This window comes from Dama dama, chromosome 8 (genome assembly GCF_033118175.1).
Source record: "Dama dama isolate Ldn47 chromosome 8, ASM3311817v1, whole genome shotgun sequence".
NCBI lineage: Eukaryota > Metazoa > Chordata > Mammalia > Artiodactyla > Cervidae > Dama > Dama dama.
The window spans coordinates 13129281-13145842 of record NC_083688.1 but is presented as its reverse complement, the minus strand read 5'-3'; the positions used below and the strand labels follow the sequence as shown (position 1 = coordinate 13145842).

The following is a 16562-nucleotide window of genomic DNA, read 5'->3' as shown; positions in this document are numbered from 1 at the left end:
TAAGGGAGGCATGCCAAGTTGAATCTGTTTCTCTACCTAATAGCTGTGCCGTCTTTAGCCGTTTTCCCTCTCCAAGTCTGTATTCTTACCTGTAAGTGGTGATAAATTTCTGATAAATTCTTTTCGGAGCCTCTGGGGGCTCTTCCCAGGTGGCAAGTGGTTAAGAACCTACCTACCAATTCAGGAGACGTTAAGAAAGGCTGGTTTGACCCCTGGGTGGGGAAGGTTCCCTGGAGGAGGGACCGGCAACCCACTCCAGTATTCTTGCCTGGAGAATCCCATGGACAGAGGAGCCTGGAGGGCTACACTCCACGGGGTCGCAAAGAGTCAGACAGGACTGAAGCGACTTGGCACCCGCTCACGCACGCCAAGCCTCTGGGAGGCTTCAGTTTAAGACGTCAGGGCCTGGCACAGAGATGAAACTCTGCAACTGGTAGTAAAAAGGGGTGTGTGTTGAGATTGGGGCCCTGGAGGGGACAGGCAGAGTCTAATGGAATGGTGGGGGTCTGTGTGCTTTGGAGCTGGCCCCCTACAGCCCCTCGCCTCTAGTTTCCTCACTTTAGCCCATTCCTTTAAGCATCTTATGAGTTATAAATCTTGTGAGAATCTTCATAAAATCCATCCTGATGGGTGGTAACATCTCTTACTTCCACACCTCTCAGGCTCCTCCCCACCCCTCCTCTGCCTGGTTCAGACCCCCCCTGGGAGCTGGTGTGGCTTATCTCTCTCTCTCCTTATTTCTGCCGAGGCCCTCCCTTCACTTGTCTGGGTTTGGAGTCCAAATTGCTCAAGCAGCCTCTGTGGGAGGGGCTTGTTCTCCTTCTTGCTGTCTGCTTGTGCCTCTGGGGGAACCTTGTTTGCCCACCATGGGTACTCGGGTAGCTTGTAGGCATGTCTGACTCTTCCCAGAATGCCACAGCCATCCTCCCTTCCCCTCCCCTGTCTGTAACCTCCAGCAAGATCTGAAGCCAGTAGGGCCTGAGTTACCACTGCCTAGATTCAGTCTGCTAGAAAAGCTCCAGACTGGGTGGGCTGGAATAGTCAGGGAAGACTTCCTGGAAGAAGTGGTCCCTTAGAATTTTTGGCTAGGCAGAGAGGAACTGGGACGCATCACTAGCCATCAGTCGACTGGTAAGCTTTGACCAGACTGTGCCTTCCTCCTTTCCCTCCTCTTGTCTTGGGAAAATTATGCAAAGGGTGAGGGTTGGGAGCCTCCCATCTTGATGGCCATTGCTGATCTTGGATCCTCATGCCCTCAAATCACCCAGCTTCCTAGCTCTTTCCTTCTCCCCCCGACCCCCTCAGACTTTGAGCAGGAGTCGGGCATTGAGACAGCCGTGCGGTTCAGCCCAGATGTTGCCCTGGCCATGTCCACCACCCCCGTGGTGCTGCCCACCATGGACATCCAGCCTGTGGGCACCCCGTTTGAAGAGCTCCCTTCTGAGCGCCCCACCCCGGAGCCGGCCACCAGCCCCCGACTGCTGACAGAGGTGCCAGAAGAGCCCAGCCAGAGAGCCACCACCGTCTCCACCCCGACGGCTACGACCACTGCCACCACCACGGGGCCCCCGACGGTGGCCACAGTGCCCGCCACAGTGGCCACCGCCGTGCCCAGCATCCCCGCGGCGCCCCCGTCTGCGGCCACCACCTCTGTCGTAAGGACCACCGGCTTACGGAGGCTTCTGCCTCTGCCACTGACCACAGCGGCCACAGCCCGGGCCACTACCCCAGCGGTGCCCTCACCTCCCACCACGGTGGCTGTCTTGGACACAGAGGCCCCAACTCCCAGGCTGGTCAGCACAGCTACCTCCAGGCCAAGGGCCCTTCCCAGGCCGGCTACCACCCAGAAGCCTGACATCCCTGAGAAGAGCACGCTGCCCCTGGGAACCACTGCCCCTGGACCCACGGAGGTGGCTCAGGTGAGCCGATGTGGAGAGGACAGGGAGTCAGAGCAGAGGAGGGTGGGTCGGGGCTCGGGGGGCGGGGTGGGAGGAGGAGGATGGAGCTGGACAGGGCTGAGATCTAGAATGTTCTGGAGATGAGCCAGACAGGGAGCAGGAGGGTGAGAGAGGTGTGAGGCCAGCACTGGGGCTGAGTCACAGGATGAGGACAGAGGTCGAGATGGATGGGGATGGAAGAGGGACCGGGCCGGGGTCTTTAGATGTTAGGTCAAGACATTAATGGGGAAGGAACTGGGAGGATGGGAGTGTTCAAAGGGGAAGGGGCCAGGGGCCTGTGTGTTCTGGTTAAAAGCACAGACTCAGGAGCCCTGCAGCCGGGATTGGAATGCTTCCACCACCATGCAACTTCAGGAAGTCACTGATCCTTTTTATACCTTTGTTTCCTTATCTGTGAAAAGGAGAAAAGAATAGAATGCAAATCACAGGGTTGTGAGAATTAAGTTTCCCAACAGAGCTGAGGTTCTTAGAGCAGTGCCTGGCAATACTAAACAAGCAAAAAGTTTCACTTTTGTTATCACCACCACCACCGTCATCATCATCGTTGTTGTTATTATCCATCTGAGGGGGAATAAGAGCTGGGCGGTAGGAGAGGAATACTGCAGGTCATGTTCCTGGAGTGCTGCCTGGGTAGAGGCTCAGTGCTAGACACTTACCTGTGCCACCATCTCCTCTCCCTCTCATGCCTACCCTACGGAATGGGGTGGGCATTGCCATCATCCTCCCTTAAGGTGGGGCCACTTTCCAAGCCTTCATAGGCAGCAGTGGCAGAGTCAGGATTTGAACCTGGCAGTCAGCTCTAGGGTGTGTATGTGTGTGTGTTTGGGGTGTTATGGATGGTGTGTGTGTGTGTGTGTTTGGGGTATTATGGATGGGGGTGGTAGTTCAGGGAAGAGGATGAGGATACCAGGAATGCCAGGATGGGGAGGGGATCAAGGAAGTGGGAGAAGTAGACTGATCCTTGCTGGTGCTGCTGGGCAAGGAGGGGATGTAGTGACATTGACTGGGGTACTAAAGCCCTTTGCATATGCTTCATGGAGGAGAACCCCCCAGGCTGTGGAGCTGCCTTTGGGTCAGCATCAGCCCATCCGACTCCCCAGCCAGCCCCAGCAGGACACGGGCCCTGCTCTAGGCTCCTCTGAGCAGTTAGGGGAACCTGGTGTTTCATAGATGCTTGGCCAGGCGGGGTGGGGACGCAGTGCTGGGGCACTGAGAGCAGGTCGCTGGTGCAGCCTCTGTGCATGTGCATGGCCTTTCCTCGGCCTGGACCCCGGACCCATTCTCTCCATGCACACCTGTGAAGCAGCTCCATCCTTGCTGCGATCCCAGCTCTAGGTGGGATCCTGCCTCCAGATGCTGGGAGCCATCGAGATTTGTGGTGCTCTTGGACTGACCTTGGGGCTTCCCTTGTGGCTCAGCCGGTAAAGATTCCGCCTGCAATGTGGGAGACCTGGGTTCGATCCCTGGGTTCCCTTTTAGCTCTGTTGGTAAAGAATCTGCCTGCAGTGCAGGAGACCCGGGTTCGATCCCTGGGACGGAAAGATCCCCTGGAGAAGGAAATGGCAAACCCACTCCAGTATCCTTGCCTGGAAAATCTCATGGACAGCGGAGTCTGGTGGGCTGCAGTCCATTGGGTCGCAAAGAGTAGGGCATGATTGAGCGACTTACGCTTACTTACTGGACTGACCTTCAGGCTACAGGACTCACCCTTGCCTCAGGCACATGGATCGAGGATCAGGCCCAGGTATTTAAAATCTGCACCCAGCTATCCCCAGACAACAGTCCCTGATAGCAATCTGCTAAGGCAGCTGCCAAGAAAGGCAGCTGGAGAAGGAAGGGATGGAGATGGGATGGGGATCAGGATGTGGCCAGGATAACAGAGGTAGTGTAGTGTAGTGGTTAGGGACACATACTCTGGAGTTGGACAGATCTGCATTTTAGTTCTGCTTCTACCACTTACTAGCTGTGTGTCCTTGGGCAAGTCACTTAACCTCTCTGAGCTTATTTCCTACTCTGTAATGTAGGGGTGCTAATACCTTCTTAATGGGAATATTGTGAGGGGAAAAGGCCCATGATGTGCTTAGCACAGTGCCTGGCCCATGGTGAGTGCTTAGTGAGTATCAGCCCCCCCAGGGAAGTGGAGTGGTGGCAGTGGGCTGGTGTGCATGTGTGTCTGGCTGCCCTGTGGCAGGGGTTCTGGGCCTGGCTCCTGGGCTCATGCTACCCTCCCTACAGACCCCAACTCCAGAGTCCTTCCTGACCACCATCCGGGATGAGCCAGAGATGCCAGTGAGCGGGGGACCCAGTGGGGACTTTGAGCTGTCGGAGGAAGAGACCACACAGCCAGACACAGCCAATGAGGTGGTGGCTGTGGGTGGGGCCGCGGCCAAGCCATCGCCTCCCCCCGGGACGCTGCCCAAGGGTGCCCGCCCAGGCCCTGGCCTCCTGGACAATGCCATCGACTCAGGCAGCTCCGCGGCTCAGCTGCCCCAGAAGAGCATCCTGGAGCGGAAGGAGGTGCTTGTAGGTGAGACTTGGGGCCTGGGAGAAGGGGGCAGCTGGTGGGGCCTCAGTTTGCCCCCCAGGAGCCCAGGAGGGAGGGTAGGGTGTGGGTTTCCTAGAAGCCTAGTTTTTTAGGAAGGGAAAGCTGGGGACTTCGGGACCTGGGGACCCACCCTCTAGTTCCTCTTCTGACCCTCTGATCCCAGACTTTGTCTTACCTCCCACAGTTTCCTCAGCACCCTCTGACCTCTTCTTAGACTCTGCCCTTGACCTCTGCCTCCCTGGGCCATGCTTGTTTATCCCTCCTGGACCTTATCCCCTGGATCCTAATCTAGGGCCCCATCCTTGGCTTGATCTGCTCCCACCCTTGATACCAGCCCCGAGGACCTGCCCTTGGCCTTCTCTCCTGAAGTCTCTGTATTTGTGGCCCAAACCCTGTTCCCCACTTATGAGCAGCGTGGCCTCGGGAAGGTCCTTCACCTTTCCAGGCATGCTTTTTCCTCATCTGCGAAATGGGGGTTATCATTTTGCTCCTAATCAGTCTCAGCGCATGTGTGTTCATGTTAACTGTTCTGCAGTTGGGATGTGTCCTAGTTTAGATGGCAGAGTTTTTTCTTTCCTAAGGGTATATAAAATACTGGAGCATCTTCTTATTGATGGCATCTCACATTTGATGAGGACCTTAGCACAGCACCTCCCTGGTAGCACTGTATGAAGATTCCACGTGTTCATATGATTAGAACAGATGATTAGAACAGTGCCAGGCTGTGGTGAGGAGTATCAATGGCAGCCAGTGCTGGTGTTTTAGCATTGACTCCAAACTTCACTCTGACTCTGGTCTCAAGTTTGAGATTCCCAGCTCCCTCCCAACTCTTGCTTCTACCTGCAAGGACCCTCTGCCCTTTCCTCAGGCTCTAAGATTGTCTTGCCCTTCCTGTGGCCTTGACCTTTGCCCTCTTTCTCCGCAGCTGTGATCCTGGGCGGGGTTGTAGGCGCCCTCTTTGCTGCCTTCCTGGTCACCCTGCTCATCTACCGCATGAAGAAGAAGGACGAGGGCAGCTACACGCTGGAGGAGCCCAAGCAGGCGAGCGTCACATACCAGAAGCCTGACAAGCAAGAGGAGTTCTACGCCTAGCGGAGCCAGAGTGCCTCCCTGTAGCCTCAGCGCCACCCCTATGTCCAGTCCCTGGCCTGGCATCCCCAGCCCTGGCCTGGGTCTGGGCCTGGGAGACATCCTGGCCCCACTTCATCTCTGCCACCCTCCCAAGGTCTGCCCAGACTGCCAGCCTCACGCAGCTCTTCCCCAAGGGACAGGGGGCACTGCCGTCGCTCCAGACTATACCCTTATGAGCTCATCACTTGTTCCACATACTCCTCCCCCAGCCACCAGCTTGGAGCTTTAGGACCTCACATCAGATGGACAGGAGGAAGGGAACTCCTGATTGGCTGGTGGACGAAGGGGTGGGACTTCAGCCCCAACCTGGCCCCACAGGGCTGGCTGAGGTTTCCTTTTGGAGGCAGAGAGGCACTTGGGCTGGTTTCTAGGACAAGTGTTTGGCAAGCCCAGCCCTTGAAATCATTGGGACACTGCACCCTGTTGCTCCTGTCCCAGACTCACTCTCTGCCTGGGTGAGACGTTACCCGTCACCCACCAGCCTGTTTTGTCCTGGCCCCTCTGGGGTTATGGGGTCATTTCCCCTCATCTCTGCTCAATGCACATGCACCCACAGGCTTCACTTCCTTCCTGGCCTGCCCCAGCTTCCTGAGAGTGCTCCGGCAGCCACTGGTGAGGAGGGGTCTGCACCTCCTTCCTCCTGGTGGATTCTGCACAGACACTGTCTCTCACATGGTTACACATATTGTCACACACAAAGAGAAAAGCACGCAATGACAAAACCACACACGATCTTGACCACCTAGCTAATCCAGATACGTCACAGACACACACATTTTTCCAAAGATGTTTATTCTCATATGTTTCTTATGTGCCCCCCTGCCCCAAATGCTTATGACAATGCAAGTCACTAATCATCATAACCTAATGGTAATGGTGTGGCCTGCCTCTCTCTGCCATCCCGCCACCCCTACTTCTGCCCACCCACATACACTCCGACACCACACGTGTTGCCTCCAGCTTTCAGGCTCACTGGGGAGGGTGCAATTAGGCCGAAACAATCAGCCCATATTGGGTCCCCGAGTTGCCCCGTCACGCTCAGCCTTCACGACTCCTCACCAACCACATCGCCACCAAACCCCAGCGAGTCAGATGCAGTCCCACGTGGGTGCACAATCTCACCCACACCCACACAGCCCTGCTGTCACGCTTGGACACTTGCCTTTCCTGGAATTAAGTGCAGTGTGGGGGACATGGCCACAAGCCCCCTCAGGGCCTTGCACACCTGCTGAACCTGGCTTCACCTTACCTGCTCCCTACCCTCTGTAGCCTGCAAAGGGCTTGGTTGGGGGCAAGTTCCCCACTTGCTGAGGAAGGCAGGCTGGTTCCTGGAATTCAGTCTTGGGCTGGAGAGGGGGCTTGGGTCTCCCAGGACCAAAGGCTCCTGGTGGGGAGGGGGCATGTGGTGAGGCTCTTGGTCTCCTTCCATCCTCCTCTTGCTCTGAGCTAGGGGGTCGACTCTGCCTCCCAGGACACAAGTCTCCAAAGTGCCTGTGAGGGTGGGCCTGGCGCCTGGGCCCTCTGCACCCTCTCCCTTTGGCCTCACCAGGCCCACCTCAGCCCCACCCCTGGGCCTTCTCGGGGACCTTCCGGTGGACCTGTGCCCATGCATTTGGCCAGACAACTTGGTGTTTCTCCTGGCTGCAGCTAGAAGCAGTCCATCCAGACACTGTCCCTGGCTGAGGGCTGAGGACAGGCGGGGTTGGGGATATTCCAGGCCCCAGCCCGCCTCCCTCTTCTTTGTTACCCTTCAAATGGGGCCACTTCTGTAGATATTTTAAACGTGGGGTCACAAATCTCCCATGGGGGCTGTGCTTTGAGAGGGGTCTTGGAGCCACGGGATGTGGTCTGAGTTGTGGGTGGCTGGAGCTCACCCCTCCACCCCTTTCCCACAACCCTGGTTAAAGTCAGAAAGCCGGGTTTTATTTCTGTTCCCTTTTGAAGACTCGCTGGCAGGAGACTTCTGCAGGGTGAGGGCTGGGGGTGCCAGAGGTGTTGAGGGTGAGGTTCCAGGGAGCTCCTGCAGCCTGTCTTTTCCACCATCTTCCCAGGCTGAGGCTCCATCTCTCAGGCCTATAGGCCACCTTGGCAAGTCCTGGAGGCTTGTGAGGAGCCCACCTGGTCCGAGTCTTTGTGGGGCAGGAGCAGGGGGAGGCATCCTAGGCTCACGATCTGTTGGAGGTGACCTGGCCTCGGTCATTCCTGGAGCGGAAGGGCTGGGGGACGAGGGAGACCAAAGCCAGCCCCAGCCTCCCCTCCTTCTACCCTGCCCCTTGGCAGGCTGCTGTCTTGGGGCAGCAGCTCTGGTGAGAAGGCCTGGGCAGGCCGAGGCTGAGAAGCCAGGGAGCATGGTGGAGAGAGGATCTGGACCATCCAGGGATGCTGGGACCGGGGTAGGAGGCCCAGCAGTGGGGGTGGCCTCTGCACAGCCTCTGGTCGGGGCGGGGTCCAGCACAGGATGACTGAGCAGGGCCTGGGCTGGCTGGAGTGGGCTTAAAGGGGCCGCATGGGTCCAGCCTGACCCCAGCAGGCCTGACTCCTCACCTTCTGTGGGCTGGCCTCTAACCTGGGGCCTGGGGCTTTGTCACCCATCACCCGATGCCTCTTCTCTGCATCCTTAGCGTTGGAGAGGAGACTGAGGGCTTCATTTATTGAGCCCTGGCCCCGAGACAAATGTCCAGGGTTAATCTTCATGAAGCTTAAAAGCAGTCCAAGTCCAGCATGGTGATCTGAGATGAGGCGGTGAAAAGGATGAGCTGGATGTGAGTGCCCGGGTCTCACCCTGCCTGGACACAGGGTGTGATGCATGCAGGGCCTGCCCAAATATGTCCCCAGGCACCCTGGTGCTCCTGGGGAGGTGTCCTGCAGGGGCCTAGTGTTTCCAGGAAACACGGCCGATTCCAAAAGAAGAGGGGCTTGTGTGCTTGACAGCCTCTCTGGGGCCTCAGCTGCCAGAGAGGACAAGGCGGGCCGGGGTCACCCCCCACCCCCAACTGTGACTTCTAGAGCCCGGGCTCTATCTCCCTAGGGATCGAGAGGGGTACCTCCCCAGAAGGGTCAGTTCCCTTGATAGGAAGCAGACGGGTGATCACTGGGGCCCAGGCCAGGCAGGTCGGTGGGCAGTGGCTTGGGGTGCTCAGGCCAGACCCACCTGGGGTTGGCAAAGTCATCTGTCCAGGCCTCCAGGCTGGGGCCCTGGGCACAGGGAGCAGACACATCTCTGCCTCAAAGGGCAGAAGGGGCCACCACCTCCTTAGCGCTCCTGAATTCCTTCTCCTGCCAGCCACCACCCTGGACTTGCTTCCCCAGGCCTCTTGCCTGTAAATAGAAGCCCACAAACTGTGTACAGATTTACGGAGATGCTGAGGCTGGGCCCCAGAGTCGCCATCAAAGGGCTCGTGGCCCCAGCATCCCCCGGGTGCCCAGCAGGCAGCTCAGCACGGTGGCCCCAGCGTGGTGAATGCATGTAAATATTTTTCGTAGGCAGTGCGGCTCCAGAGAGCCCCCTAAAGACTGTGTCCCCCCCCCCCCCCCACCCCCGCCTCCTGCCATGTCCTTTCTCCTGTACAGATCCTCCAAGAACCCAGCCTGGGGCGGGGGGAATTTGTCCTTCCCTCCCCCAGGCCTCCTCTGCCCCTTCTTCCCCTTAACCTGTTTATTAACCATACCTGTCCCGAGTTCATGGCCAAAACTTTCAGTAGGAAAAAGCGGTGGAAAAAGACTGGAAAAAGAAACCAAGGCACCTGTCCCACTGTGGGTGCTTAACTGTCCCAGCGTTGTGAAGGAACTGTTCCTTTTTTTTTTTTTTTAACACCTCCCGTGCTGTGCCCATTTATAAGAGGAAATAAAATTAAGCTGAAATGATGCATTGTGGTCAGAGTGTGAGATAAGCATGGAGGTCATTTGGGGAGGGGCAGTCCGTGGCCCCACTTGGGTCTCAGCCACAACCCCCTTTAAAGGAAATTGAGAAGCAAGCGGAGAAAATTGACCGACAACCCCTCGTGGGAACCATTATGGCAACAGCTGCTCTTGCTTTAGAGTGTTCAGGAAACCACGGAGCTGACTGCGGCCAGGCTGAATGGGGGCTGCGGTTGGACAGAGGCCAGGACGTGGCGTTGGGGGCTCTGTGGTCCACCCTCGGGGGAAGAACTGGTTTCAGGCCACAAGGAGAGAAACCTGGAACTGCAGGATATTGGAATCCGTTGGCTGAGGTGAGATGTCTTGAGGTTCTGAAAGGCCTGGTTCCAAACCCAGGTGACGTTTCCTAATTCTGACTTAGCCTGAGCCTTAGCTTGGCCTGAGCCTCAGTGTTCTCACCTGAGAAATGGGATAAGCCTTAACGACACCCCCCCTAGATGGAAGGTAGTGGGATTATGAGAGGAGGAACATTTAGCAGAGGGCCTGGAACTATCAGCTCACAGGAATAGAACAGAACCCCGGTCCGGGAGGAGTTCTGGGGCCTGGGAGCCTGGACGACCTCCTGGGGTTGCAGGGACATGGAGCTGGGAGGGTGTTAAGAGTCAGCCCTGGGCTCCTCAGGGTAGAAATCCTTTCTTCAGCACCTCGTGGGGGATTTCCCTGCCACTGCCTGCGTACCTCTTGGAACAGGGGCTTGGTGCATCCTGGAGACTCTGCCTGTTGAGAAGTCCTTCTTTATTTTTAGCCAAAATCTGCATCTCCTGTGTTTCCTTTCTCTGCCTCCTCACCATGAGATAGCCCCAGGCATGAGTGTCAGGGTCAAAACCTTTCCTCCTCCAAAGGAGTCCTCTGCATGTCCTCCAGAGATTTACTCCTCTTGCAGTGGGATGCGCATACGGAGCCCTGGTGGTTCTGGGGTAGGTTAGAGGCTGAGGCCCCTGGATTTGGTTCAAGATCCCACCAATTGCACCTTTCTCCTTCACTCAAGTTCCTTGAGTGCCTCCCTGTGCCATCCTGGGGAGCACTTACAAATACGGGGGAGAGAGCCAATAACCAGGGTCTCATGACTGTGTAATGATGCTGGTCTGGGGGTGTCTTTCCTGCTCAGCCTCCCATCTCCAACCACCCTCTGCCAAGCATCCCTCTTACTGCCAGACAGTTCAGGATCAAAGCTCCAAGGCCCGGTCTTCACTTTGGGATCTCAGACCACATGGCCCCTGACAGTCTCGGGCGGCGTGGCTGTAAATTGGGGTGAAGGAGCCAGCGATGTCACTTTAGGGTCTTACAGAGGACTGGGCGCCAGTTTGAAGCTCGTTATGACGTGAGGGTTGGTTTGCCATCATTCAAGTCCCAGCTCCTGATGTGGTCCCTCCTCCAGGAAGCTTTGGGAAGTGGGTTCCATCTTCCCTGAGTTCCTATAGTCTAGAGTTATCTCCCCTCCTGCAGGCACCCCCCCACCTTCTCATTTGAATTCGAGTGGCATGCATCATGTTGTATTCTCAGAGTCTGATCCTGAGGTCGAGAACACCTAGCTGTGTGCACTTGGGCACAGGGCTCTACCTCTCTGAGCCTGTTTCCTCACAAGTAAATGTGAACAATAAGGTTGATATTTGGAGACCCCTGTAAGGATTAAATGAGATAACATTGAAAGCAGCTAGCATGGGGCTCATCTGCCATATGTGGCTGCCAGCTGCGGGACTTCAGTTCCTCTTCGTTCGGTCAGTCTTTAATAGGCAAACCTTTATTCAAATGCTAACTCTGCCACTGACTAGCTCCGGGACCTTGGGCAACTTATTCAAACCCACAATGCTCAGTCTCCTCACCTGTAAAACGGGGACAGTAATAGTGCCTGCCTCATAGGCATGGTGCTCAGAGCCACGCCCGACACACAGTAGATGCCGTGTAACTGGGGCCGTTATTCGTGCTGTTGTTGCTGCTGTCGTTATTGTCATCATCTGCTGAGTCCAGCCTGCTGCGTGTCGAATGAATAAATGACATGGAATCTGGGTGGAAATAAAAATATTGGTGTCAGCTCTGGAGTAAACGATGATTTAGGCTGAGGTTTATTCGAGCTGAGGCTGACACCTGGAAATCATCCACATAGAATGTACAGATGGGCTGGGAGTTGCTGAGACTTGGAGCATTTCTCTCAGGGACCCTGGTCCAGGGATGAGCAACGAACAGAGGGGGAAGGAGGAAGAATAGCTGATTGTTTCCTGAAACCCAAGAGGTCACAGCTGCTTGCCAAGCTGCCCCAAGAACAGAGCGTGCTCAGCTTCCGAGGGCCGCCCACCCTGTCTCTGCTGGCTTAAGGGTGCGCTTGGGGCAGACCGAGGGTCCAGATTTATCATGGGGGACTTATTTGCACTCAGGGAGGAAGGAGGCTGGGCCAGAGCAGACAGCAGAAAGGGTGGAGTGAGGCACCGGCTGCCAGGCACCCTGAGACCGGCTCTTCTCATGTTAACTCATGCTAGCCTCATGCAGTTCTGGCCTCCTGGCTGGTTTTTTTTTTTTTTTTTTTTTGGCAAATGAAGAAACTGCAAGTTTACAGAAACCTGAGGCCATAAAGCTATTAAGGGTGCAGTGGGATTCGAGTCTGAGTCTCCACATGGAGTCAGTGTTCTTACAATTCCACCCGCCCTTTCCTCCCTCCGCTGTGTGAGCGTGGGCAGGCTACTAAGCTTCTCTGAATCTCAGCTATATCATCGGAAAAACAGAAGCACAGGGTATTGAAAGGCTCAAAAGATACATTAACACATGACAACTGTGGGTGCCTTGCAAGAGTCACAGCCCATTTGCAGACATAATCTCAGTTCTTGGAGAGAATGATCCCCTTGCTTAACAGATAAAGACGTTGGCCCTGTGAACAGAATCCACACTGTGGGACTCTTCTATAGAACAAATGACCCAGCTTCTTCAACAAATAAAAATTGCAAGGAAGGGGAAAGGAAGAGATGGAGAGGGACTTTATAGATAAGCCTAAAAGGCATGTTAACCAAACCATGTGGGAACTTGATTCAAATCCTGATTCAACAAATTCTATTAAAAAAAAAAAGTTAATTATGGGGCAAGTGGAAATTTGTATATTGAATGAATATTTGTCATAAGGGAATCATTGTCAGTGTTCTTAGAAGTGATAATGGCCCTGCAGTTATGTTTTTTAAAAAGAGTCTTTATCTTTAGACAGACTAAAATTTGGCAGATGAAGTGATTGGATGTCTGGAATTGGCTGAAAAAATATGGGGGAGGAGTGGGTGAGAGAACGGAGGATGTAAAACAGGACTTGATAATTGTACAAGTGGAGTAGCAGGCTACATAGGGGGCTCACTAAATTATTCTGTCAACTCTAAGTTTAAATGTTAAATTCTTCATAATAAAATATTAAAGAAAGGAATTGGTTCCCAGGGGGCATTAAGACTTGCCAGGGGTCACACTCCCCCCGTGGAAATGCAGAGCTGGCTCTTCTGACTCCAAGTCCAGCCCCCTGGCCCTCACCCATCCCTGCGCTGGACTTCTGCAATGTAACATTTTCCCTGGCTTGATGTCCTCCACTTCCAGATGGCCAGCTCCTTTAGGGGCCCCACCCCCTCCTCTTTTATGGAAATTGACTCTCATGAATTTGACTGTGATGAAGGAATTCCATGAAACTGTGATGAGAGACGCGGCTTCAGCTGCCCCTTCCTCCAGTGGTGCTTGCCTTCTGCCAGAGGGAGTAACAGAAATGGCCCTTCCTGATGGATGGTATATTGTAGCTCATGAAGTACTTTCCAGGGGATCCTTGGTGTTGCTTACTGTCCACACCAGTCTCAGGGGGTGGGATGGTTGGGAATGACTCCTCCCATGTTGAAGGACTTTGGATTTGGTCATTTCTCCCAATTTTCAAGGCTCAGGCCAAGTCTAGACCTTTACTGTACCTTGCTGGAAATCCTGAAAGAGACTGGAGAGAAATCGGTTCTCCATCAGTCTCAGTGAGTTTCTCCTGGCTTGTCCTGGAGTCTTGGCTTCCTCTTCTGCATAATGGACACAGTGAAGGCCCCTTCAGTGTTTGTGGGGATCCAATGAGGAGGCAGATCTAAGTGTTCAACGCAATGACTGACACACAGTAGGTGCACAACAGTAAGAGTGATGGTCTTCACAGTAATCACAATCACAGAACATGTAGAGTGTACTTACCATGTGCTGGGCATGAGCTAAGCACTTTTATTTATTTATTTATTTTTTTGAGCTAAGCACTTTTAAAAGTGTTTGGTATTTAGAAAAGTGGCAAATGGCACCTAGTAAGTACTATGCAGGTGTTTATTAAATATGAAAAGGCAAAAAGATATGACACTGAAAGATGAACCCCCCAGGTCGGTAGGTGTGAAATGATGTTACTGGAGAAAAGTGGAGAAATAACTCCAGAAAGAATGAAGAGTGGAGACAAAGCAAAAGCAACGCCCAGTTGTGGATGTGACTAATCTTGGGGATAAAGTCCGATGCTGTAAAGAACAACATTGCATAGGAACCTGGAATGCTAGGTCCATGAATCAAGATAAATTGAAAGTGGTCAAACAGGAGATGGCAAGAGTGAACATTGACATTTTAGGTATCAGTGAACTAAAATGGGTCGGAATGGGCAAATTTAATTCAGATGACCATTATATCTACTGCTGTGGGCAACAATCCCTTAGAAGAAATGGAGTAGCCCTCATAGGCAGCAAGAGTCTGGAGTACTTGGGTGTAATCTCAAAAACGACAAAATGATCTCTGTTCGTTTCCAAGGCAAACCATTCAATATCACAGTAATCCAAGTCCATGCCCTAACCACTAATGCTGAAGAAGCTGAAGTTGAATGGTTCTATGAAGAACTACAAGACCTTCTAGAACTAATGCTACAAAAAGATGTTTTTTTTCATTATAGGGGACTGGAATGCAAAAGTAGGAAGTCAAGAGATACATGGAGTGACATGCAAGTTTGGCCTTGGAGTACAAAATGAAGCAGGGCAAAGTCTAACTGAGTTTTGCCAAGAGAACACACTGGGCATAGCAAACACCCTCTTCCAACAACACAAGAGAAGACTCTATGCATAGCCATCACCAGGTAGTCAATACTGAAATCAAATTGATTATATTCTGATGTGAGGAACTGAGTCATTTGGAAAAGACCCTGATGCTGGGGAAGATTGAAGGCAGGAGGAGAAGGGGATGACAGAGGATGAGATGGTTGGATGGCATCACCGGCTCGATGGACAGGACTTTGAGCAAGCTCTGTGAGGTGGTGATGGACGGGGAAGCCTGGTGTGCTGCAGTCCATGGGGTCACAAAGAGTTGGACACAACTGAGTGACTGAACTGATCTGAATTTTGTGTTATTAGCATATTTAATGCAATGGACTGAATTGTTTCCCCACCTCCCTGTACAATTCATATGCTGAAGCCTTAACTCCCAAAGTGACTGTATTTGGAGGTGGGGGCCTCTAGGTCATTAAGATTAAATGAGGTCATAAGAGGAAGGCCCTGGTCCAAAAGGACTGGTGTCCTTACCTGATAAGAAGAGACCCCAGAAAACTTGTGTGCCCCCGCTCACCTCTGTGAGCACATAGGGAAGGCCCACGTGAGGTCACTGTGAGAAAGCAGCCATCTGCAAGCCAGGAAGAGAGTCCTCACTAGAAACCAACCAGGTTGTCAGCTTGACCTTGGACCTCCAGCTTCCAGAGCTGTGAGAAAATAAATGGCTTCCTCCTGGCTTGTCCTGGAGTCTTGGCTTCCTCTTCTGTCAAGTGAATGCACACAGCGGAGGCCCCTGCAGAGTTTGTGGGGATCCAACGAGGAGGCAGATCTAAGTGTTCAATGCAATGACTGACACACAGTAGGTGTGCAACAGTAAGAGTGATGGTCTTCACAGAACACGTAGATTGTGCTTACTGTGTGCTGGGCATGACCTAAGCACTTTTAAAAGTGTGTGGCATTTAGAAACGTGGCAAATAGCACCTAGTAAGTACTATGCAGGTGTTTATTAAATATGAAAAGGCAAAAAGATATGACACTGAAAGATGAACTCCCCAGGTCAGTAGGTATGCAATATGCTCTTGTTTATGCTAGGAAATGCAGTCTTCTGTATTTGGTTATGACAGCCCAAGCAGACTAATAATACCTTTAATCTTTGTGAGAACCGAGAGGCAGTAGGTACTGCTAATACTCTCATGTCTACAGAGGAGGAAACTGACACATGGAGATTCTGAGGAGGCTGAGAATGTAAATAAGGAAATAGTACAATGAACCTTGACCCACACCACCCCCCCACCCTTTTGGCAAACTCCTATGGGTCCTTCAAAGCCCTACTCCCACTTTACCCACTCTGGGAACTCCTAGGCACGGTTAGTCCTTGGGGCTAAAAAGGGGAGGTAGAGAGGTCAAGGAGAAATATTTAGACCTGGGAAAGGAGGGCCTGATGGAGGTTGTCGGATGAGCAAGAGAATTGGAGAGAAGGTTTGCAAGAGAGTCCCTGGGTTGGCTGTCAGGAAGGTGTGAAGGGGAAATCTCTTGGTCCTTCTTCCTGTCATGGATGGCTCTGTCCTGTGGCTTGCCCTCCAAGGCCCAGCTCAGCCTCCAGCTTTCTTGAGGGTAGCTGTGTGGCATATAAGTTAAGAAAGAGACCGAGGCCCCACGGTGCCGGTTTGACCCCTGGCTCCGCCACTTGTCTGCTATGTAGTTGTTGCTCTTCTGCTGCTCTTTTGTGTCAGACTCTTTGTGCCCCGATGGACTGCGCACGCCAGGCTTCCCTGTTCATCACATAATGACTTCGCTATCCTTCGGCTATGTAATCTCAAGCAAGTTAACTCCTCATGCCTCAGTTTCCTTGTGGGGATAAAATGGGGGTATCAGAGTACCCGTCTCTTAGAATAGTCCTGAGGTTTAATTAATACACAGCACATAGAAAATGCTTGATAAATATTAGCTTATAACCTCATCTTGGGTAACTCCATGGTATTCTCTTTCCTCAGAATTCCAATGAACTTGAGTATAAAGCAT

General features: G+C 53.3%; 1 protein-coding gene across 1 annotated transcript in view; it reads left to right on the top strand.

Moving 5' to 3' along the window:
- Positions 1–9498, top strand: part of SDC3 (syndecan 3) — a 38522-nt gene extending 29024 nt beyond the window's left edge. Inside the window, exons 3-5 of the mRNA XM_061149144.1 lie at positions 1306–1919; positions 4194–4485; positions 5429–9498. Coding sequence (XP_061005127.1) covers positions 1306–1919; positions 4194–4485; positions 5429–5595 — 1073 coding nt within the window. The 3' untranslated portion in view covers positions 5596–9498. The remainder of the gene's footprint in view (positions 1–1305; positions 1920–4193; positions 4486–5428) is intronic.
- Positions 9499–16562: the final 7064 nt, after the last annotated feature.